Source organism: Rattus rattus, chromosome 4 (genome assembly GCF_011064425.1).
Source record: "Rattus rattus isolate New Zealand chromosome 4, Rrattus_CSIRO_v1, whole genome shotgun sequence".
In the NCBI taxonomy this organism is placed as follows: Eukaryota; Metazoa; Chordata; class Mammalia; order Rodentia; family Muridae; genus Rattus; species Rattus rattus.
The window spans coordinates 112,553,143-112,575,947 of record NC_046157.1 but is presented as its reverse complement, the minus strand read 5'-3'; the positions used below and the strand labels follow the sequence as shown (position 1 = coordinate 112,575,947).

Genomic DNA, 22,805 nt, shown 5'->3' with positions numbered 1-22,805 from the left:
TACCTCTGAGCTAAACCCCCAACCCCCTGGTTTTCTCTCTAAACCTTCTCATTGTTCATAGCTAACTTGAATTAAGTCATCTAGTCCATGTCTGTCTTTTAGACAGGAAGACTCAGGGTACATAGCCTGCTCCTTATTACAGAGTGGAATAACATCCTGCCTCTTGGTTAGGCTTCTTCTGTACCATGCAGGTTGTGTGGTAGGTGAGATTTTTTTAATTTACTTAGAGAAAGGGAGTTTCTAGTAAATATTAGCTAGTTCCTGGGGAACCAGGTAGTTGAACAGAGTAAATTAAAAAGGTAATTTGCCCTTCCTGTGTGTTCACTGGGCCATGATACTTGTAGTTATAGACCTGTGGATGTCTCTTGTTAAGTAAGGTCAGGTGTGATGGAAAAGCTGCTGCTCCTCTGTGAAGTTACAGGTGGAGACTGTTGACCCCCTTTAAGCAGCTTCTCTGCAGCTTGACCATGCTGTTTTGTTCCTGTTGTTTATGTGTGGGGACCAGATGGACCCAGCTGTTCAGAGCACTTAGATTGTGTGTGCAGTCGCTCTGTTCATTCGGCAGTGTTTTAATCCTCAGTGTGTCAGGCACTTGTTGTGTGTACTGAGGATATAGCATTAAAACACAACCTTAAAAATCTTGGCTTTCGGGCTGGAGAGATGGCTCAGCGGTTAAGAGCACCCGACTGCTCTACCAGAGGTCATGAGTTCAATTCCCAGCAACCACATGGTGGCTCACAACCATCTGTAAAAGAGATCCGATGCCCTCTTCTGGTGTATCTGAAGACAGCTACAGTGTACTTGTATATAATAAATAAATAAATCTTTAAAAAAAAAAAAAAAAATCTTGGCTTTCTTGTCTTTTGCATTCTAGCAAAGGAAGCCAGACACATAGAATGGCTAGAATGTGAGGTGGTGAAGTAGTTGAAAAGCGGAGCTAGAGAATCCCAGGGTGGGATAAGAGGGATCTAGGAAGCCTCAGTAGAAGGTGATAGTTAACAGTGCGTGAAGGGAAGGACAGAGGGCACAACTGTGTGAATTCAGGGAATGAATGAAAAGGGTCCAGGTACAGGACTGCACTTGGTGCACACAGGTCTATGTAGGAGAATGGAAGGTGTTGATCGGGGACAGAAGAGCACACAGAACTAAGCAGAGTGACATTAAATGGCATTAGATGATGAGACTGGGGAGATCCTGGATCCACACAGCTCGGGGCAGAACTGTAACTTTTTTTTTTACATTTTATGTATTTGTTTTGTGTGTGTGTGTGTGTCTGTGTTTTGCATGTACATGTGTATTTAAGCATTTAAATGTACATGTGGACTATACAGCTGTGCTCACCTGTGTTTATATAGGGGGAGGCCCGAGATTATCTGGTATTTTTCTATTGCCTCTATATTTTGATATAACCTTTCACTAAACCTAGAGCTTGCTGATTGATTAGGTGGGCTGAGCATCAAGCCCCTGAAATACTTCTTTCTCTGCCCACCCTTCAACCCCAGCACTGAGTTACAGATAAGTGACACTTTGCCCGGCTTCTATGTGGGTGGTAGGGATATAAACTCAGGTCCTGATGCTTGCACAGCAATAATTGCTTTACCCATGGTGCTGCCATTTCATCAGCCCATAACTATTCTTTTTTTTTTTTTTTTTTTTTTCTTTTTTTTTTCGGAGCTGGGGACCGAACCCAGGGCCTTGTACTTGCTAGGCAAGCGCTCTACCACTGAGCCAAATCCCCAACCCCCCATAACTGTATTCTGTTCCCAGTTGTTGGGAGTTTTATTTTTGAGACAGGTTTTTTTTTCTGTGTAATAATCTTGGTTATCCTGGGAGTCACTGCAGACCAGGCTGGTTTTGAACTCACAGAGATCTGTTTATGTCTGCATCTTGAGTGCTAGGACTAAAGGCATGTACTACCATGTCCAGCTTGTTAGGAGTTTCTTGATTGGAGACAGAGTACATAGAGTTGAAATATCTTCTGTTGCCTTTCTCCTCCTGCCTCTTAAGATTGCTAGTCACAGCTGTGATGTCAAGACTGCTGAGTTGCTGGGCGTGAGGTGAGGAGTGACCTGCTCTGTTGGCAGTGGGGTGGGGTTGAGAGCAATATTTGTGATTGCAGTTTACAGCTGGGCTTAGAGCCTGCCCATAAGGAGACAGACATTTGTGTGTTGTGATGTGCTGGGATAAGAAAATATTAACATTATTTCACACTTGTGTGACAAAAAGGCAAAACTGGAAAAGGAAAACCATTAGTATTGGGTACAGCATTGCGGCACTGGAGAGTTGTTATAGTTCTGTTCCATTTTTGCTCTGCAAACTGGTTTAAATAGAGCTCTCACCTTACTCTCCTACTTCCACTATAGTTAGTACATTAAAATGTAGGCTGATCAATTGTTGTGGCATGTGTCCCAGCACTATGGAGGCTGAGGCAGGAGAGGAGTTGGAGTTTGGGTACAGTATGAAGTGAGACCATACTGGGAAATAAATAGAATTGAAGCATGTTTTAATTACTAGTATGATTATTTTAGCCACCAGATAAATGCTTTTGAGCACTGAAAAGACTCCATGATTTGTCATGCCTTGAGTTTGTGCTTTAGCTCAGTGACCTTAGACTCTTTCATAATGAGAACAGAAATATGACAGCATCTCTTTATGCGGTGGACATCCATGGGGACGTCCTCAGGGTTACACTTTAATTCCTTGGAGTTTCTGTTATAGGACTGGCTGGACAGTGGCTCAGAATAAGCTGTTTAACAAGATCCTCAAAGCCCTGCAGTCTGACCGGCTCGCACGATTGGCCAATGAAGGGGTAAGACATCTGAAATCTGTCTATGGTTGACTCTTAGTTCAGCCCTCACTGGCTGTTTGTGTCCCTCGTGGTCTCTCCCCACAGTCCCCGGCTTGCTCACTGAGTGTGACTCGTGTTTTATTCTTTTTGTGAACACCATTCAGGCTTGCAATGAGCCTGTGCTGCGTCGTGTCGCTGTGGACAAGTGTGCAAGGAGGGTGCGGCAGGCACTGGCAAGTGTCAGCTGGGACACCAAGCTGATCCAGTGGCTGCACACCACCCTTGTGGAGACCTTGAGCCTGCCCATGCTAGCTGCTTACTTGGATGCATTGCAGACACTGAAAGGAAAGGTAAGGCTGTGGTTGGCTTGGCCTAGTGGCACCAGCCAGTATTTGCTGTGAGTTAAGAATGTAGGTTTGGACGGGACCATGTGACTAGGTCAGCATGGAGGCTAACAATTTAGCTATTAAAAATAGAAAAAGTATCATTTTGGGTTTTGTGTGGTATAACTGTCTTCAGTCCTGCTATTTTTTGGTAAAGTGTGGCACCTGAAAACATACCTCACCTGTACCCTTGCAGTTCTCGCTTCAAGTCATCCCTGACTTGAATGTGGTGGGAGAGGTGAGGGTAAACCGAGGAGGACCGAGGTAAGGTGTATGCGAGGCAGCTCTGTAGCTCTCAGGACCAGGGATTACAGAGCAGGGAGCTGCCTGAGTTAACTTCCTCAGGAAGAGATGGACTGCGGGCTGGGTGTGGTGGTGCACACCTTTAATCTCAGAACCGTAGAGGCAAAGGTGGATCTCCATCACTGTTAGATTGGTCTGCACTGCAAGCTCGTTCTGTAGGGGTTGAGTTAATGAATGAGGTGGCGTTCTTGACACAGAAGCCAGCGTGTCGGAAGTCCACAGTAACCACTGGGGTTATGTAGGCGGCTCATAGGGGTTTGAGGAGTGTGTGCATTGCTCCAGCACAGGATGGTCTTAGGTAATGGTTCTTAATTCAGGTTTTCACTTTCCTTTTCTTTTATATGGTGGTACTGGGGAGAGCCCCGGTCCTTGCATTTTGCTCAGTCATATGTTCACAGAGTCATGTCCTTGAAACTTGTTTCTTAATATTAATCTTTTTCAGTTACAGATTTCTGTGTTTATTAGAAGCTGGTCGTGTGCTTTAGTTGGTGGATAGTATGCTCTAGGGGCGAGTGCGGGTAGTACCCGGGGCAGTGGTAGCTCTGTCACACTTGCCATGGCCAGGATTTAGAAGCAGTTCCCTTGCTCGAAGAGACAAGGCTTTTGGTTTAAGTTACAAAAAAAAGTGACAGACCCCTGTTGTGGACTCCCAGTGTTCACAGCGAGTGCCAGTGCTACCTGGACATATTGTTGGAGTCCAGTGTGGGCTAGCTGGGACAGCACAAACGTGCCTGATACACTAGCCGGTGAGCATGTTGAACATAGGTACCTTCTGCACTGGGCTGTGCTCTCCATTGGTGGCTCCTCTACCTCCAGACTTAGAGCTGTTAATGAGCATGGGGGTTATTTTGTTTAAAATACTTGGTAGGCTTTAGACAGCACCTGGCTGGCTCCTGCCCAGCTCTTTCCCCTAGCAGAGAAGGGATGGCCAACTCAGGGTCTTCCCTGTGTTGAGACAGAAGCATACAGGGCTGGAGAGGCTGGAAAGCTTGGTCTTCTTAGGTGGCAGTCAGTCAGTTAACTCAAATGCCTCAGGGCTTCTCAGTTTCACAGGTACCGTGCCTGAGCAAGCTTTATACACACCCTCGGTGGTTAAAGGGAGTTAGAAAGGAAGGCCATTTGGGGGTGATCCTTTGTCACTGCATACGCCTTCCTTGTTGGAATCTGGTACTTAAATCTACTTGGGTCCTTGATTTTTGTTGTTTTGAGAGTGGGTCTCACTGGGTAACCCTGCCTGGCCTGGAACTAACTTTGTAGACCAGACAGGCTTAAACTTTGTTTCATTCTCCTACCTCTGCTTCCCAAGCTCGGGATTATGGGAATGGGCTACCATACCCAGCCATCCCTTTGGCTTATAGCTCATACCTCATCTCACAGTGGAGTCCTGTCTCTCCTAAGCCTGTGTCACCTTATGTGCTACTGCTTCAGATGTGACTTCTGTTCACTTTCCCTGCTCTGTTGGATGCCTCTATTACTAGTGTGGGCTTCTTGTCCCCCACCCTCACCCCCATGGTGTTAGCACTGCACATCCCTTCCCACCACCCCCAACTTGGTTTGCCTTTCTCACCCTTGAGAGTAAATGGCTCTGCAGGATTAGCTCGGTGCTTTGTAAGATTACCTGAGTTAACTGAGGCAGTCTAGAGGTTATATTCTCCACAATGTCATGCACAGTTCCCTTTCAGTGTTTCTTCTCCCTTTACTGTTTTGAGGCAGTGTTTCCCTTTTCTGGCCTTGAATTAAATAAACTCCTACCTCAGCTTCCTGAGCGCTGGGCCCAGATTTCAAATCTTTAAAAAAAAAACTTATCTGAAGTATATTTATATGAAGGACAAATGAAGGACTTCAAGTAACATACCACATTGTCCATTTTAATTTAGTTATTTTGTGTGCTAGAGATTAAACCCAGGGCCTTGCAAATCCTAGATAAGCTACTCCCAGCTTCAAATCAATCTTTCTGACTCTGCATGTCTGTCTCTCTCTCTCTCTTCTCTAGAAAATCCTTTTGAAATTCCTCTGAAAATGATCTCTAACACTAAAGAACTCTTTGTTTCCTAGAGATTGTTTTGACTTCTCTGTGGGTATTGTGGGATTTATGAAGAAATTTTTTGCAGTATAAGCATCAGCATGTCTGAAACCTATATTTATATATTGATGAGGTCACTTTTTGGGGGGATAGTTAAAAACAGGATATGATATAAAGCAAATATACATGATATAGTAGGGTATATTCGGGGGGCAGGCAATAACAGGGTTCCTTGGGCAATAACGGTTCCTTATACATATCACAGCCTGAAGGCTATTTGTCTGTTGAGGCAGGGGGCAGGTCTTTTGTATCCCAGGCCGGTAGTGCTCCCCACCCCCACCCCTAGTATAGCTAAGGTTGATTTCTGTCTGTCTTCTGATGTGAGAAAGTACCTGAAGTACAGTCATCTGGAAGAAGGATGGCGGAATGCACTGTCGCTTGGTGCATCTCACCAGATTGCCTTCCAGAGGATCAGCTCTGCCTTGCTTCCACAGGAGTGCACGTTCTGGCTGGGCACTGATTTGTAAACTGTGCATAAGAGCTAGGAGCTCAGTGGGACTTTTCCTGCAGACAACTGCAGGGAAGGTTTCTCACTTCACACTGGAAACATCTTTGCTCTTCCTTCTTCATAGATCCCAACTCTGATAGACCGGATGCTTGTGTCGTCCAACACCAAAACTGGGGCAGCAGGAGCCGAGGCCTTGTCACTTCTCCTCAAGAGGCCCTGGGACCCTGCTGTTGGTGTGCTTTCACATAACAAACCAGTAAGTTGGTTGTTCAGCCTTGGCTTAGCATCAGCAGCCTTTCAGTGCACATAGGCTTGGTGGGAGGAAGAGGAGTGGCTTCACTTTCCTTATTATTAGAGAGAGTGCGAGTGCGCGCACGCCGTGTGCTTGTGCATATGCATATGATGCTCATGTGCTCCTGGAGGTCAGAAGAGGGTTCACATCCCTGGCACTGACTTACAGGCTGTTGTGAGCCACTTGAGTGCTGAGAGCTGCAGCCAGCTTCCTGGAAGAACAGTGTGTGCTCTTCCTGCTTGCCCCACCTCTCTAGTCATAAGCAAAAGATCAGTGCTTGGTACAAGAACTGTTGATACAGTTGTTGCGAGCTTGTAGATGAATACCTCTCACTCAGTGGTTCTTGGGTGGGATTCTGTCTCCTCAGAGCAAACTCCCTGGTTCTCCTTTGATTCTCATCGCCTCCTCTGGTCCCTCCAGCTCTGTGTTCCCTGCCTCACGCCGCCACCGCTTCTGGCAGTCCCAGCTTTCCTGCTTAGGCAAGGTAATTGTAAGGGCAAGGGGAATTGTGGGTAGGAATGTATGTAGTCTTGGAGGATTAAAGAGAAGAGTGTGCGGGAGAGGTCAGGTTTGTTAAACTCAGATGTGGTTCATTCCCCTAACTCTAATTTAGCATTAGGTATCACTTGTCTAAGAGATGTGGGGTGTTAAGCAGAATCGAGGTCTGATTGGCACTCCTGGCACGAATGTTCTTTCTTTGCTTTAGGTCATCCCTGTAGCTACCCACCTGCTGAACAATGGCAGTGGAGTAGGAGTTCTGCAGTGCCTTGAACACATGACTGGGGCAGTGAGAAGCAAAGTGCTGGAGGTGAGAATACCCAGGTTTAGTTCACTGAGATGTAACCACAGTATGGGACTGGTCTGTGCCATAGAGTCTCCGATCTTACTGTCTTCTTTCTCTCACCCCGAAGATTCACAGCCATTTCCCACACAAGCCCATCATCTTGATTGGATGGAGTACAGGAGCTTTGGTGGCCTGTCATGTGAGTAGTTTCTCTTGTATTTGGAGGTCACTGAAAACGTGAAGGTGGTTCTGGGACCAGTGCTGCTGTTATTTCTTTGCGATCCATTTGTCTTAGTACTAGGTATTTTGCATGGGAAACTACATCTGAACTGTGAATACAGTGTTTGTTTGGTTTTTTTTTTTTCTTTTCTTTTCTTTTCTTTTTTTTCGGAGCTGGGGACGGAACCCAGGGCCTTACGCTTGCTAGGCAAGCGCTCTACCACTGAGCTAAATCCCCAACCCCTGAAGTGCAGTGTTTGAATGATATGTAGAAGTGTCACACTAGGAAGAGTAGAGCAGTAAAGAAATTCTGTGACCTCCTCACCCAGCCTTTCAGTGACCAGTTCATAGTCAGATTTGCTTGACTTACCCTGCCCACTTTCTCTGTGCTCCAGATTACTTCGAAGAAACCTCCAAAGAGTAATGCAAATGTAATGTCTGCTCTAGTGGGTGAGGCCTGAAGGGAACCATGAGTTTGGGGATACCCTGGACTATATAAGTTCTAGGCTACTCCAGACTTCTTAGGAGAAGAAAATAAACACTATTAAAAGTTCCAAATATGTATTTCATTTATATATGTTTGAGCATGTATCTCTGGAGAAAAAAGGTGCCCCACCCCCAACCCCTGCAAGACTTAAATACATACTGTACTCTCTCTTTAACATTCAAATAGGTACAAATTAGTTTTGAATTTCATGTTGTCTTCATGTTTGGTTCCTTTATAAACATCAAGGGACATTTTTTTCCTGTGTGTATACATCAGTTTGTATAAGTGTGCTTGAATTTTGAGAGTCCCAGGTCTTCCCATAGTCAAGTGTGGTGTCTAGAGTAGTGAGAACAAGCATCTGCTACTCTCCATGCCTGGGACAAAACTCTCAGGAGCCACATGCTTTGAGAAGCCTTGGCTGTGTGGGAGTGTCCCTTAAAACTACTGATGAGAGAGTTCTTTACTTAAGAGTTGGCATTTGTGTTTTTTCTGTGTTTGGTGTGTTTCTCTGTGTGTTCTAGAGATGGAGCCCAGGGCCTTGCACATGGTTTTAAGTGTGCTCCTTTGTCCTAGCTGTGTCTCCTAGCCTGGTACCATCTGTGGTTTTTTTGATTATATTTGTTCTCAAGAACAAAGTCAGTAAGTAAAGAGGGCTCTAGGCTTGGTTGTTGATGGGGCTGAAGTGTGACCACTCCCATTGGGCCCAGGTATGTGTGTGGAAGTGCTATCAGGGTCCAGTCTAGGTGGTGACTGCCTGTGTTGCTCTGAACACTTAATCATGTATGGCTGAAAAACTGAAGGCTAGAGCAAGCAAGAAAAGCTGGGACTGACTGGGACTGGACTCCCAGACCCACCTACATTCTGGGGAAGCTGGGGTGTATTACTTGCCCTAAAACTGAATGATGTCTTTATGTACAGGTGTCTGTGATGGAATACGTCACTGCTGTTGTCTGCCTTGGGTTTCCTCTGCTTACTGTGGATGGACCCCGGGGGGTAAGAGCGAGGTGAAACTGGTTGGTCTTTGGCAGTGGGAGTGGGAGATAGCAGGAATGTGGGTCAGTGGAGTGTATGCTGCATTCTGGGTGGGGTGAGGCCTCCTGCAGGGTCACAACTGACCCTCTGGACAGCTTCAAGACCAGTGCTTCCTGAGACCCAGCTGGTTAAGTCTAAACTGCTGTCTCTTCAGGATGTGGATGACCCCCTCTTGGACATGAAGACTCCAGTCCTCTTTGTCATTGGTCAGAATTCTCTACAGTGTCACCCTGAAGCCATGGAGGACTTCCGGGAAAAGATTCGAGCAGAAAATAGCTTGGTGGTGGTTGGAGGAGCTGATGATAATCTCAGGTGGGTCTATTTCCCTAGAGATGAGAGGGAACATATTAGAATGTTCGAGAATGTTTGTTCATGGCAGTATAATGACAGTCTGACTGAAGGAACAATTAAACTTGCATCCTATAATTCCAATATATATTCAGGAGGCTGAAGCAAAAGCCACCTGGCCCTTGAACCTAATATAAGAAATCTGAAATCTCATCTATCCCTCACCTAGAGTTTCTTGTATAACCAAGATACAGCTTTCAAAATGATGAGATAATGTTGACTTGATAGTATTGTCTAGTCCAAATAACAAACCTAGATTTCATCAGTATGTCCCGATGGGGAGACGGGGAGACAGGGGTGGGGGAGAGCCTTTCTCTCCTTTTCTTGTTTGTTTTGAGACAGGATTTCATGTAGCCCAGGCTCTTGACAATGCTGCTGAGAATGGGCTTGAGCACGATCCTTCTGCCCTTAACCTCCTGAGTCTCCATGTCCAGCCTTCAATGTCTGTTTTTTTAACCTTGACACTGTTGAAGACAGCTGAACAGTTATAATATGAATAGTTCTTTTACATATTTTCTTCTGATACATTGAAGATGATTAGCTTTGTCAGGAATGCCACAGAGGTGACGTAGCTTCCCAGAGTATTGTGTCAGAGGATACATGATTCAATTTGTCCTGTTACTACTGATAATAATGTTGATCACACAGTTGAGATAGCTACTGTGAGGCTCTCCACTATGAAATTACTGTTTCCCCTTTGTAATTAGGAGTCATCTTGTGGGAAGAACATATTTTGAGATTCTTTGTCATCAAATTTTTCCTGGAGTAGGTATTTTTAAAAATTTCATTCCTTGAGGACCAGTGTGAACATAGATTTACTTGTGTTAAGCCTGACTGGCTACATTATGAAGTATCAACAAAGCCAAATGTTGGGAGGGATTTAAGGGAAGGTGATTTGTAACTTTGGTCATTCATTCAATCCTCAGGAACATCTTTTTTTTTTTTTTTTTTTTTTTTTTTTTTTTTTTTATTTAAATGTTGGGAGGGATTCAATCTCATTACAGATGGAAGTGTTGATTTGTAACCTTTGGAAGAGCAGTCATGCTCATTAACCATTCAATCCTCAGGGAACATCTTTACCTGCAGAGATTATTGAAACAATCTCACTCTGTAGCCCTGGCTATCTTGGAGCCATCATTATGTAGACCAGGCTGGCCGGGAACTCACAGATCCACTTGCCTCTGCCTTGAGTGCTAGAATTAACTGTGTGATCCACAATGTCCAACTTTGTTTGTTTTAACTGAACAACTTAGGCAAATACCTGCTCCTGTCTGGTTTGGAGGAGTCTTTCTGACCTTTGTCATTTGCCACTTATTGTTGATGTTCAAAGCAGTGTTCTCATCTAAACAAAATATTTTTGCAGATACTCAAGTGATTTTATTCACGAGAGTATGTGTGTACTGAGTTGCCATGAGGGAATGGGGAAGGATGGGGTGCTGGCACACTTGAGCTGTGCTGTGAGGCTGCTGTGAAACATTGGCACGGTTGGAAGGTCATTGCACTGAGAGTCGGGACCGTCAGTATTTCTTTTTCATATTTTTGAGATCTAGTCTATTGTCCTGGCTGTCCTATAACTCTCTCAAACTCACAGAGATCTGCCTGCCTCTGTTTCCTGATTGCTGAGGTTAAAGCTGTATGCCACCTCACCTGGTTAAAAAGTTTCTTTTGAATTTTCGAGTTACATTTTTATTACTGGTTTTGTGTGCAGGTGTTCCATGCCCTGACACCTTCATGAAGGTCAGAGGACCTCATGAAGGAGTGAGTTCTCTCTTAGACCTGACCAACTCATTTTGGAGGATCAACATAAACATAGGTAGCATTTGTATTAAAGTCATTTAATTTATTTTGGAGGTAATTTTTTTACACCCATTACCCCAACCCCCACCTGTGTGAGATAGGACCACTCTCAGAGTCAGGTCCCTTCCACTCTGGCTGCAGAGTTTACACTCAGTCATCATGTTCTCTCTGTGAGCGCTTTTCCCACTCGGTCATCTCACTGTCTTACTGTTTCTTTTTTGCTCCTTAGAATAAGCAAAGCAAAGAAGAAATCAGAGGGCTTGACTCAAAGCATGGTGGACAGGTGTATTCAGGTAAATAATTTGCTCTCCTTTCTGTTGTCAGGTTTTGTCTTACTGGCAGCAGCCTTTCTCACTCTGGACCATGAAGGGTATCCAGTAGGCTCTGTGGTAGACCTAAGTTACAATCAGAGTAAGGGGGAGAGGGAGAAACAAGCAGAGGAGAGGTGAACTGAGATATGGGTGGGCGTCTCAGCAGATTGGGGTGTGGAATAAGCCCAGAGCTTTCTCCAGGCACCTGCTGGTCTTCCCCAGGTGTAGCAGCCAAGTTTGGCCTCTGTGTGGCTTTGGAGGTGGGAAGAACCGTTGGTAGAGAGTAGAGTTCTGTTTGTCTTTATGCTATCTAGGAGAGTCCTTTTCTCCTGAGAGGACCAAGGCCTTTCCCCTTTTACACAGGATGAGATTGTGGACTTCCTGACTGGAGTGCTCACTCGTGCTGAGGGTCACGTGGGCTCTGAGCCTCGGGATCAGGATGCTGAGAAGAAGAAGAAACCCCGGGACTTGGCCCGCAGAGACCTGGCCTTTGAGATTCCTGAGCGAGGCAGTCGTCCTGCTTCCCCAGCTGCCAGGCTTCCCACATCCCCCTCAGGCTCAGAGGATCTCTCCAGTGTGTCCAGCAGCCCCACCTCTAGCCCTAAGACCAAAGGGACCACAGTGACCTCTGCCCAGAAGTCCAGTCAGATTGGGACCTCCCAGCTGCTGAAAAGACATGTGCAGAGGACGGAAGCTGTGCTGACCCACAGACAAGCCCAAGGTATAGATGGTCTCCTGGCACGGCAGCCCCAGGGGCTCTGCCTCCTGCAGCTAGTGTTGTGTGGAGTTGGGAAGTATTAGTTCTGCAACTTTTTCAGGGCAGTTGAGAGGCTCTCGTATTGCCTCTAGGCAAACGCAGGTTGAAATGAGTCGAGGCTGTGGGATAATAGGCATTTTGCCATTAGTCACCGCCCTGCTGTCCGTCCTGGTGTGCTGGAGACGGTGAGCTTATAAGCTGACTTGCATAGTAGCCTGACCTTTATTCTCCTTTCTAATTGGAGAAGCTGTGTATTTTGCCAACCATTCCTGGAGTTAGAGGGCTTTCCAGATGATAGGCACAGGGTGACTGGTTTCCTCTTCAGATGAGGCTAGCTCACCTTGCCCTTCTCATTTGGTCTTGAAGAATAAAGAGTTCCACGAGGTGACACTTAACAGATTTGGGCAGTGTTCTGCAGTTGAGACTGGGAAACATTTGCATTGTTGAAATCTGGGAATGGAGGTCCCTGGTGGGACCCAAGAGTGACATCAGGGACAGCAGCATCCCTACAGCCATGGCTTAGGCAGAGGACCCAAGGGCTATGTGAGTGAGGAGCTGTAAAAAGGAAAAATTCAGTGAGTCAAGAGAAGCATCGGTGGCTCTGTCCCTAATGCCTCTCCATCCCAACATGGTCCTCTGCTCACTACCTTTTTTACTTTCAATGAGGCCAAAGGCTCCATTACTTAAACTCAGGCTTCTCATGAACGCTGCTAACAAGTATGAATGGGTGGGCGGGTGAAGGCAGCAAAAGAGACTGGGTACCCGGGGTTTGTGCGGATGCTCTGTAGGTGGTGATGGAACTGGTGGGATTCCTGTAGAGTTTGGTGAGGGCAGAGCCAGCAGGTTGCTGTATCTCTGGGTAGCATGATTTGTGGAGAAATGTAAGGTGACCTGGAGGGCTGAGTGGTGAGCTGTGTTTAAGGTGGGACCCAAGCGTGTCAGTGAGGACAGCAGTGTCCCTACAGCCACTGCTTAGGCAGAGCTAATGGGTGGTGGGAGAGAGTAGTTAACAGAGCTCTCACTGCCTGCTGACCCCTCTCTTTGGAGTTGACTTGCCCTCTCTTGTTGAGGCTCGGCAATAGCCCTGTGTAGGTTCCAGATCCATGTGTTTCCCTTACAAAGAATAGTTGACCGTGTTCATCTTTTCTTTGTTCCCACTCTGTTTCTCCATTCTCTGGCTGGCTGTGATTCTATAATTCTTTCTGATTCATTCCAGCACAGTTTGCTGCTTTTCTGAAACAAAACATGCTGGTGAGGAAAGCTTTTCCTCCCGGCACCTCCTCCTGTCTCTTTGGTGAGTATCGCTTTCACCTGCTCGCTTACCTAGGCTTGCACTCTCCTCCCAGCCTGCCTACCTCTCAGTGTTCCCTGCTCTCCACTCTATGTCTTCTCTTCCTCTCTCTCTCACAGCTCCCTGTACGTGCTCCCTTGCTTGTGTTCTTCCTGTTGGTGTGTCTTGCTTTCTTACTTTTTTCTGCCATGCTTCTTGGCTCTGAGTCTCTCTGTGGCCTGCTTCCTTCATGTGAGCCTGCATTTCCTTGTCTGTTTTCTCCCTGCCGTGGTTGTTTCCATCCTGATTACCGCAAGTACGAGAACCACTTAGAGCATTCCTCTGTCTGAGGCTGGCACACTCATCCCAAAGCACCTTGATTCCCTCACTATAACCCCATGCCAGCAACCATGCCCATATTTATTGGCCTGCTGTCTTGCTCCTACCCCAGCTCCCTACTCTGTGCGTGCTAAGAAGGACAAAAGAGAGACTTCTGAGGTTACAGAGTAGGAAACTGAGAAAGCCTAAAGGTTAGCACGTCTAGAAAGCTTGCCTTTATGCACAGTGATCTGTTTGAGTTAATGGAAGCCCATATCCCCAGAGCTGGTTGTGACACAGGCCACTTCTTCCTTGTTTGGGCAGCAGCTCAAATACTACCTCATCCAGTAGTTCTGAGAGCCAGCATGTCATGGTAACTGTCTGTCTGCCCTACCTCCATTTGACAAGCAAACCCCTCTGCCTCTAATGCATAATAGAGATTGTGGAAGCCTTGTGAAAACACCCTTATGCAGAGATTTAGGTGCCCTGCCTGTGTATGTTCCTCATAGGCTGTTTACTGTCCTCAACTATAGGACAGCTTGGGAGAAGGTGTATAACAAGGAAAAGCTGAGAGAACTGACTGTTTACTTAGTTCTCTGATGGTGTTGGTTTTGCTAGACAGTGTCAGCATGCCCTTTATCCTTTGGTTCCCAGCAGCTCAAGGCCCCTTGTCTCCCTATACCAGGGCAGCTGAAATGGGCCAAGTTATCTCTTAGATGCTCCAAGCCAGGTCCTCAGTGGGTGGGACCTGAGATAGAAATTTAAGTGTGACCTGTACCTGTGTCACTTCTCTGCATCTTCCACATGGCTCTTCTGGCTGGCTTGGCCTGTGGTATTTATAAGTTATGGAAGATCTTACTTCAGCTCTATTTCTTAGTTCCCATTTCATCAGAACCAGTGGAGGAGGTAGAGAAAGAAGAGCTTCGGGTCCAGCTGAAGAGGCACCATCCTTCCAGTCCTCTTCCTGGCGCAAAGCCTTCTAAGCGACCGAAGATCAAAGTGTCCCTGATCTCCCAAGGGGACACAGTTGGGGGGCCTTGTACTCTTTCTCAAGGTGGAACTCCTGAAGGTGAGTCTTTTGCAGTGTGTTTGGTAAAGGCTGGTCAGTGTTTCCAGACTTGGCAGGCAACCCAACCTCTGTCAGTGCCATGGACAACTGGAGCAGAGATGGTTTGAAGTCACACATAGTGGGAAAGTGGTAGTCACCTGTCTCAAGAAAGGAGACCATTTAGAACATTACATACTGTGTCCATTGGGGGTTTCAATTAAGGTAATATGATACTCTAGCAAGTTTAAAAGATGGAAGGAGGGGCTGGGGATTTAGCTCAGCGATAGAGCGCTTACCTAGGAAGCGCAAGGCCCTGGGTTCGGTCCCCAGCTCCGAAAAAAAAGAACCAAAAAAAAAAAAAAAAGATGGAAGGAAGGTAGAACCCCAACTCTCCTGTAATAGCATAGCTGTTCTTTTTCACCTTCCATCTTAAATTCAGCCTTGGTTTAGGAGCAAGTTAGGACTGACCTTGGTCTTGGTTGTTCTGCAGCTGCTGGAGGGAAGCCCATCACCATGACTCTGGGAGCTTCAGCAGGAGCCAAGGAGCTCACTGGACTTCTCACTACAGCCAAGTGAGTCTGTCTGCCTTTGGTCTCCTAGTCCCTCTCTCTCTTCGCTCAACTTCTGCTTCTTTTGGTGTTCAGGGAAGTTGAGAGATTCTGGAGTCAGTTGTCCGTGTGTGACTTTCCTGATTGGAGCTTGCTTTCATATCTGTCAGCTTTGAGTTCATTTTTCCTCAGGAGATTGCAGAGCATCCACTGACTTTACTTAAGACTTGAATTCTTAGTTTAGGCCTGGCTTAGATAGAGGTGGGGCTTAAAAGCTAAAACAAAGCAACAAAAGAGTCTTCCTTGCTGGACTTCACTGGAATACCCCCCTTGTGGCTGTGGGCTGCTGCTCTTTGGATAACAGGGCTCCTTCCTTTGTTTCCAGGTCAAGTTCTTCTGAAGGTGGAGTTACAGCCAGCGCAGCACCATCTGTGGCTTCCAGCAATGCCACACCTAATGCCATCCACACGTTGCAGAGCCGATTGGTGGCCACTTCTCCGGGCAGCTCCCTTCCAGGTATCTTGTAGCCCATCACACCCTCTACCGGGGGCCTTTTGGATCTGCTGCTTGAGGGTGGGTGGTCTTAGACCAGGAGTTCTGGAACTGGAGCTAGAAGGAGTAGCTCTGCTCTCCTGCTGGTGGCAGAAGCTAACGGAAGCTGGGATGAGCTTGAGTGAGGGAAACTCCTTGTCTTTACTGTCTATAGGGGCTTTGTCCTTTACTGTGAGGATGGACAATGCCCGGGTTGTATTTCTTCTTTTTAATACCTCCAACTAGATAAAGCTGGGGGTGGTGCAAAGTGAGATGTGCTTTACCTCTTTGTTGTCTGCTTTGCTGAGCCCAACTTGCCTGGAAGGGCTGATTGCCTGACACATGGGTTAGGACATTGCTGGATTACCTTTCCTTTAAGATTTTACTTTGAGATTGTTGAACTGTGTGTAATGTGCTCAGGTATCTGAGTCCACTTGGTTTAGTCTTTCTATTTCTGTAGAAGTAATTGAATTTGTGTTTCTGAAAAGTAGGATTCCTAATGCTGATCAGAGTGCAGGATTGCTGTGTGATCTTAGAGCAGGCTGCAGAGCACACATCCAAGGCAGTGTCTGGCGTGGCCCCTGTGCTGGTGTGATGACTGCTGCTGTGTGCTGGGAAGGCTCTCCTGGTATCTTTCTGAGGGCAGGGCAGTACTTAAGGGCAGGTTTAAGTTGTTGAAGAGTGGAAAGCATTGTAGGCTGCTTGGGGTCCAGTACACAGACTGACATCTGCTGCTGTCTGCTATGTCCTCCTAGGGGCCGCGTCAGCCAGCAGCCTCCTCCAAGGCCTCAGCTTCAGCCTGCAGGATATTAGCAGCAAGACCACTGGTCTCCCAGGGAGTCCCTCCCCAGGGCCAGCCCCACAGGTACATCATCTGTTGTACTGGACAGTGTGGGATCAGGACTACTTAGGGAAGGGAGGTTCTGTCTGGTGTGAGTGGGTTCTAATGCATAGTCAAGAAGCTACCATACATTATAATCTATGACTTACTCTATGGGCTTAGGTCAGTTTCTTTGCATCTCTATCTTGTGTCTTCATCTATAAAGTAAGGTAGTAATAATATTAGCTCCCTCATACATTTGTGATGATTAAAGAGAATATAAAGATGAATAGAAATCGTAAACAATCCTGGAAGAGTACCTTAACATGTGCTAAGTGGCTCTCCAGGCTCCAATGTTGTTGTTGGGTGCTGACTTCTAATCATCTGGTTGTGTGTCCAATAGGCCACCAGTGTGAAATTGCCAACCCCCATGCAGAGCCTAGGTGCCATCACCACAGGCACGAGCACCATTGTCCGTACCATTCCTGTGGCCACCACTCTTTCCTCCTTGGCTGCCACCCCTGGTGGGAAGCCCACTGCCATCCACCAGCTGCTGACCAATGGAGGCCTCGCTAAGTTGGCAAGCAGCCTACCTGGCTTGGCTCAAATTTCCAACCAAGCATCAGGTAAGTCTCATGAAAAAGATGGGGACTTCCAGATCTAGGTATTTCCAGATCTCATAGGCAAGGTGTCCTCTCCTTGATTCTTGGGTTCAGCTCTGTGGAGTCTGCCCTCAGAACGGGCTAGAGAACACAGGCTGTGCCTTTCAAATTTACTGACAGAACGTGGACCTACCTACACCTACCCAGGAAGGAAGCCAAGACATTGTTTGGGGAAGAAACTGTTATCTGAAAGTAGAGGCCAGAAATCAATCCCTGTCTTCCTGTCTCTGTGCTGTCTGTCTCTTACTTAGGCTTAAAGGTCCCCACCACCATTACTCTGACACTCCGCGGCCAGCCAAGCAGAATCACTACACTAAGCCCTATGGGTTCAGGAGCAGCAGCATCCGAGGAGCCCAACTCCCAGATGCTGCCCTCTAGTTCACAGGTGAGTTGGCCTGGGCAGACGAGGAAGTGAGCTCCAGTTCAAGGTAAATGTGGGGCTGGCCAAAGGGCTGGCTGTAGCTACCATTGCACTGCGTTTGTAAGCAGACTGCATTCAAATTTGGACCCTGAGGTTTCTAGCCTTGTCACTTTGAGCAAGGCAGGACCTCTTTGAGTTGGCTGTTGTGAAGATTGAGGTAGTGCACCCATGTTTGGGCACAATGTTTTTGAGTATGTCTCTCCTTCCCTTTCTCCTCCTTCCCTTGGTTTCATCATTCAGAGCTTGTGAGTAGAGACTGATTCTCAGACCATGGCTGCATTGTTGTCTTTTGGGTATGGCTAGTTTTCTTTAGGGTTTACCCAGGAAGTAGTCATCGATCCCTCTTAGCTGACTTCCGTTATGGCTTTTTTTTTTTTTTTTTTTTTTTTTTTTGTTAAAGATTTTATTTTATTTATATTAGTCACCGTCTTCAGAAACACCAGAAGTGGGCATTGAATTCCGTTACAGATGGTTATGAACCACCATGTGGTTGCTGGGAATTGAACTCAGGACCTTTGGAAGAGCAGTCGGGTGCTCTTAACCGCTGAGCCATCTCTCCAGCACCCCTGTTATGGCTTTTTAAAGTAAAGTAAATGCTCCTAATCTATGAATGTTGATATAAGGAACCATCCAGAAATAGGAGGCTAAATGTCCTGGTCCAACACTGTACTCTTCTTCAGAAGCTTGGTTCACACAGGCTGTCTGCATATGAGGAGAGCACAGATTGAATTCAGTCTGCAGGCGGGTGGGTGGGCCGGTGGGCCCAGTTCCTCTGTTTTCCCCCAGAACCAACCTGTCTGGGTACTACTGCAGGCACCCAACAGACCCTGAGCCATTCTACGAAAAAGGGGTTGAGGGCTAGAGAGGTGGCTCAGCGGTTAAGAACACTGACTGCTCTTCCAGAGGTCCTGAGTTCAAATTCCAGCAACCACATGGTGGCTCACAACCATCTGTAATGAGATCTGATGCCCTCTTCTGATGTGTCTGAAGACAGCTACAGAGAACTCATATACATGAAGTAAATCTTTAAAAAAAAAAAGAAAGAAAGAAAAAGGGGTTGAAAGCATCTACTACATTCATTTATTCTTTCCTTTCCTCCTCCTTCTTTCTACCTTCCTTCCTAACTTCCTTTTTCCCATGCATGGTGTATGCCCAGTGTGTGTGTGTGTATGTATACACATGTATGCTCACACACCATTCCATGGTCCATGTGTGGATTGGAGAACAACCTGTTCCCTCCTTCTACCATAGGGACTGGGAACCAAATAGGTTATCAGACCTAGTGTCAAAAGCCTTTACCCACTGAAGCACCTCTGTGTCCTATTTTGTGTTTTGTTTTTGTTGTTTTCTGACAAGGTTTCTCTGTGTAGCTTCCTGGAACTAGTTCAAAGCCCGCCTGGTGTAGAGCTAAGGATTGCCTTGAACTCCTGGTCCTTGTTTCCCCACCTCCTGACTCTCCAACTACAGTGCATGCCTGTCATTTCCCTCAGTTCCTGGTTGTTCTTAATAACACTTAGGATTTAACCCTGCATCCCATGCAGACACTGCCCTGCCAGAACTATAGTCCAAGCCATTTTATCTTTCTATTCAATAGTTGACTTTTAACTTCTGCATCTAGTATGGGGTGTGTGTGTGTCTCTTTGTGCTCACACTTGTGTGGCGGGACCAGAGATTGGCTTTGGTTATCTTTTTGATTCACTTCTCCACTGTAGTTTTTGAGACAGGATATCTCAGTGAATCTGAAAGTTATCATTTGTGCTAAGATTGGCCAGACCTCAAGACCCCAGGAGTACAGGTGTGCACCGTGAGTGTTTATGAACAGGAATCTAAAGTCAGGTCTTCACGCTTACTCAACGTTTACCCATCTTTCCAGTTCCCCTTTTGATTTATTTTTTAAGACAGGATCTTGCTGGATTGCTCAGGTTTACCTCAAGGCTGTGATCATTCTACTTCAACCTCCCAAGTAGCTAGGATTACATGCATACAGCTAAAAAGTTTTCTTTTGAGATAGGGCTCTGGCTGGCCTGGAGTTTATAATGTAATCCAAGCTGGCCTCAAATTGACTGAGATCACCCACATCTGCTAGAATATACACAGCCATTTTTGTTTGTTTTTCACAATTTTCCCTATAGAAGGGCAGCATAGACTGCCCTTTTGACTCTCCTCATTTCTGTCTTTGAGGCAGCATTTCATTCACTATGTAGACAGACTCTCAAGCCTCAGCCTTGCGAGGCCTGGGACCACTGGCATGCACACCATGCTCACAAGCATGCACCACCATGCCCTGCTGTAGTTCATTCACATTTTCACCTACTAAAGTAAAGGGTGAGTCCGTTTATCCTTAATAAACGTTTGAAGTTCTCTGCTTTAATGTTCCATGTTACTCCACATGTGAGCCTGTTGTATGACCTTGTCCCTTCTCTTTCTTTTTTTTTTTTTTTTTAAAGATTTATTCATTTATTATATATAAGTACACTGTAGCTGTCTTCAGACACACCAGAAGAGGGCATCAGATCTCATTACAGATGGTTGTGAGCCACCATGTGGTTGCTGGGAATTGAACTCAGGACCTCTGGAAGAGCAGTGGGTGCTCTTAACTTGCTGAGCCATCTCTCCAGCCCCATGTTCAAACATCTCATGTAGATGATTCTAAGAGGGCATCTGCATTGTCAGATAACAAAAGGCTAGTGTAGAGAGAAAGGACGGGGCTGGAGAGATGGCTCAGCGGTTAAGACCACCGACTGCATGCACAAACCATCTCATCTTATTTTCTGTCAGTTTTGTCTCTGCTCAGTTACACTCACTTAAGTCAGGATAGTGACTCCTGTGTGCACCCCTGTCCTGGGGCTCTGTAAGCATGTGGGAAGTGAGTTTATCAACCCCTTCATCCTTCCCTCCCATGCTCTTTGTCTTCTTCACTATGTTCCTGGGGTTTCTGAGCGTGTGATGTGTAGAAACGTGGCAGCCTAACAGAGCAGATGCCATTCTTCCGCCTGTGCTCTCTTCCCAGGCTGCAGGGCTCAACATCCAAAATTCCTGTGACCCAAAAATGGTACTATTGTGACAGTCATGGACATTTCCCCTTCAGTGTCTCTAGTGATGCGCCTGTTTCCTATTTTCTGTCTTCCTTTCCTGTCCTTGGCTGGGGTAAATATAACCAAGAGTTGATGTCTGTGGTTGGGTGTGAATTGTCCTTTTGGTGCTTTGTGCAGGCCATCTCACTTAGTCCTTGCAGTACTCCTGGGAAGCAGGTGCTGCCGTTTGTGTCCCAGGTGAGGAGAAGGAAACTCACAGCCCATGAGCCAGTGAGTCCTTACCCTAAGGTGCAGCCCAGTGGGCCTGACTGTAGGATCCAAGTTCTGTTGACTGTATAACACCAGAGCAGAGATCTTACTTCCTATTTATCATTACATTGAGTCGAATTCTCAGAGTGGGATGACTGGGTCAGAGGGGTCTAGCTTGGCCAAACTTTGACCCTTTCTCACCTTTCTTTTGCCATAGCGCCTGCCTCCAGCACCCTGAATATGCCAGCAAAATGTCCTTACCAGGTTGGTGATAGCTGCCTCAAGGTGAACCGTGTGGTCCTGCTGAGCCGGCTGAGTGAAGACATCCCTAAGACAGCCATTTTCATCTCTCTACTAGCTGTCTTTGGAGCTGGGCCTCTGGCTCTTGAGAAAACATTAGGCCAGGTGACATAGGGCCAGAAGGTCTGGCCATGTGTGGATTGTTGGCATTTCTACCCCAACACTGATGTAATTTGACCCCAGTGTCAGTATAGAACGGCTCACTGCAGTCTCATGATGAAGGCAGGAAGAAGTGGCTGTCGGCTGCTGGCCCTTAAGACTTTCGGTGAGGGGTGGAGCAGCACAGGAAGTAGTTGGCAAGACATGCCCGAGGACCCTATGCTGCTGACAGCTTGGGCTTGGGGCTCTGTGTGACACGTGAGGGCCCAAGATTAGCCAGAGAAATGGAATTTACCAAGTCAGAGGGAAACCCCGACTCCCTGAGAGTCCTGTCTGCTGCCTGGTGATGGAGCAACTGACCAGCTACCGTGCTATCTCTGCTCTTCCAGGAAGCTTGGGCAGAAGGACAGGGAAGGTTGTGCTTCAGAGTTTCCTTCTTAGAACTTGTCTTTCTGCTCAGAAGTAGGAAGGTTGTTGACTACTGTGCGAGGCTCTGGGCAGCCTGAGCCTTACAGAACCATGGTCCTGTGATGTGGACACTGAAGATGGGGCAGTCTCCTTTCCTAGGACACTGCAGACGGAGCTTGGAGTTCGGCTTGTGTTCCCTTTCATACTTAGAAAGTTTCCGTCAAGATGAGAAGTAAAGCAACTCAAGTGTGATTTGGTTCACGGGGCCATATACAGCTACACCAAAGCCCCCTCACCTGTAATCTGAGTGGATGCACAGTGTTGAGGAGCCCCGGGCAAGTCAGGTCAGAGACGTGTGGTAGGAGTAGAGAGGTCTCCAGACCTTGGCTCTGGAGCTGCACTCACAGTGGTTCAGAGTAGAGCTGTATTCTGAGATTCAGAAGGCGTCAGAGAGTGAAGAGGTACGAAACCTGGATGAGGTGCCTAGTGCTGGGGCCTTGGTAGCTTCATAGGCCAGAGCGTAGAACCACCAAGAGAGGATAAGACTGGGGGCTCTGTGAACTTTGAGGGGTCATTTCAGTTGGCAGAGGACCCTGAACAACCCTTTGTGACTTAGGAGGACAGCTTGAACAACACTGGAGGGGCTGCTCCTGAAAGATGCTGCCCCTGTGTTCTGGAACCAAAGAAAGATGCTGCCCCTGTGTGTCCTGCTTTGGTGGTTAATCTGTGTGCATCCCATGGGTGACTTCTGAGGCATGGCTTACATACCTTGAAGAACTGCAACACTGAGGAGGGGAAGCTGCAGCACACTGATCGTCACCTTTGAGGGACTGACCAACAAGGAAGTGGCTGGAGTCTGTAGCCCACATTCCTCAAGTCCCATCTCGAGCCACTCAAATTGGAATGTGGAGACACTTCACCCCGCCCACCTCTTGGCAGACTTGAGGTGTAGCCTCAGAAGGTAGTACTCTAATGAGTATGTGGAAGGGCCAGGAAGGCTTTGCGGTCTCTTGGGCAACAGGGCTTGTAATGCCCAGAGGAGGGCGTCGCTGAGGAGCAAAGAC

At 46.9% G+C, this 22,805-nt stretch overlaps 1 protein-coding gene across 8 annotated transcripts in view; it reads left to right on the top strand.

Annotated features, from left to right (window-relative positions):
* The window catches only part of Kansl3 (KAT8 regulatory NSL complex subunit 3), a 33,248-nt gene extending 10,646 nt beyond the window's left edge, over positions 1 to 22,602 (top strand). For 6 of the 8 annotated variants that reach the window (XM_032900921.1, XM_032900924.1, XM_032900922.1 and 3 more), the window contains 18 exons: positions 2,719 to 2,809; positions 2,953 to 3,138; positions 6,130 to 6,261; positions 6,665 to 6,781; positions 7,004 to 7,105; positions 7,209 to 7,280; positions 8,706 to 8,780; positions 8,974 to 9,131; positions 11,194 to 11,257; positions 11,639 to 11,996; positions 13,249 to 13,326; positions 14,498 to 14,689; positions 15,159 to 15,240; positions 15,602 to 15,732; positions 16,503 to 16,612; positions 16,971 to 17,193; positions 17,481 to 17,614; positions 21,152 to 22,602. In XM_032900921.1, coding sequence (XP_032756812.1) covers positions 2,719 to 2,809; positions 2,953 to 3,138; positions 6,130 to 6,261; positions 6,665 to 6,781; positions 7,004 to 7,105; positions 7,209 to 7,280; positions 8,706 to 8,780; positions 8,974 to 9,131; positions 11,194 to 11,257; positions 11,639 to 11,996; positions 13,249 to 13,326; positions 14,498 to 14,689; positions 15,159 to 15,240; positions 15,602 to 15,732; positions 16,503 to 16,612; positions 16,971 to 17,193; positions 17,481 to 17,614; positions 21,152 to 21,172 — 2,326 coding nt within the window. In that variant the 3' untranslated portion in view covers positions 21,173 to 22,602. The remainder of the gene's footprint in view (positions 1 to 2,718; positions 2,810 to 2,952; positions 3,139 to 6,129; positions 6,262 to 6,664; positions 6,782 to 7,003; positions 7,106 to 7,208; positions 7,281 to 8,705; positions 8,781 to 8,973; positions 9,132 to 11,193; positions 11,258 to 11,638; positions 11,997 to 13,248; positions 13,327 to 14,497; positions 14,690 to 15,158; positions 15,241 to 15,601; positions 15,733 to 16,502; positions 16,613 to 16,970; positions 17,194 to 17,480; positions 17,615 to 21,151) is intronic. The other 2 variants (XM_032900923.1, XM_032900928.1) reach the window with 1 other exon arrangement.
* Positions 22,603 to 22,805: the final 203 nt, after the last annotated feature.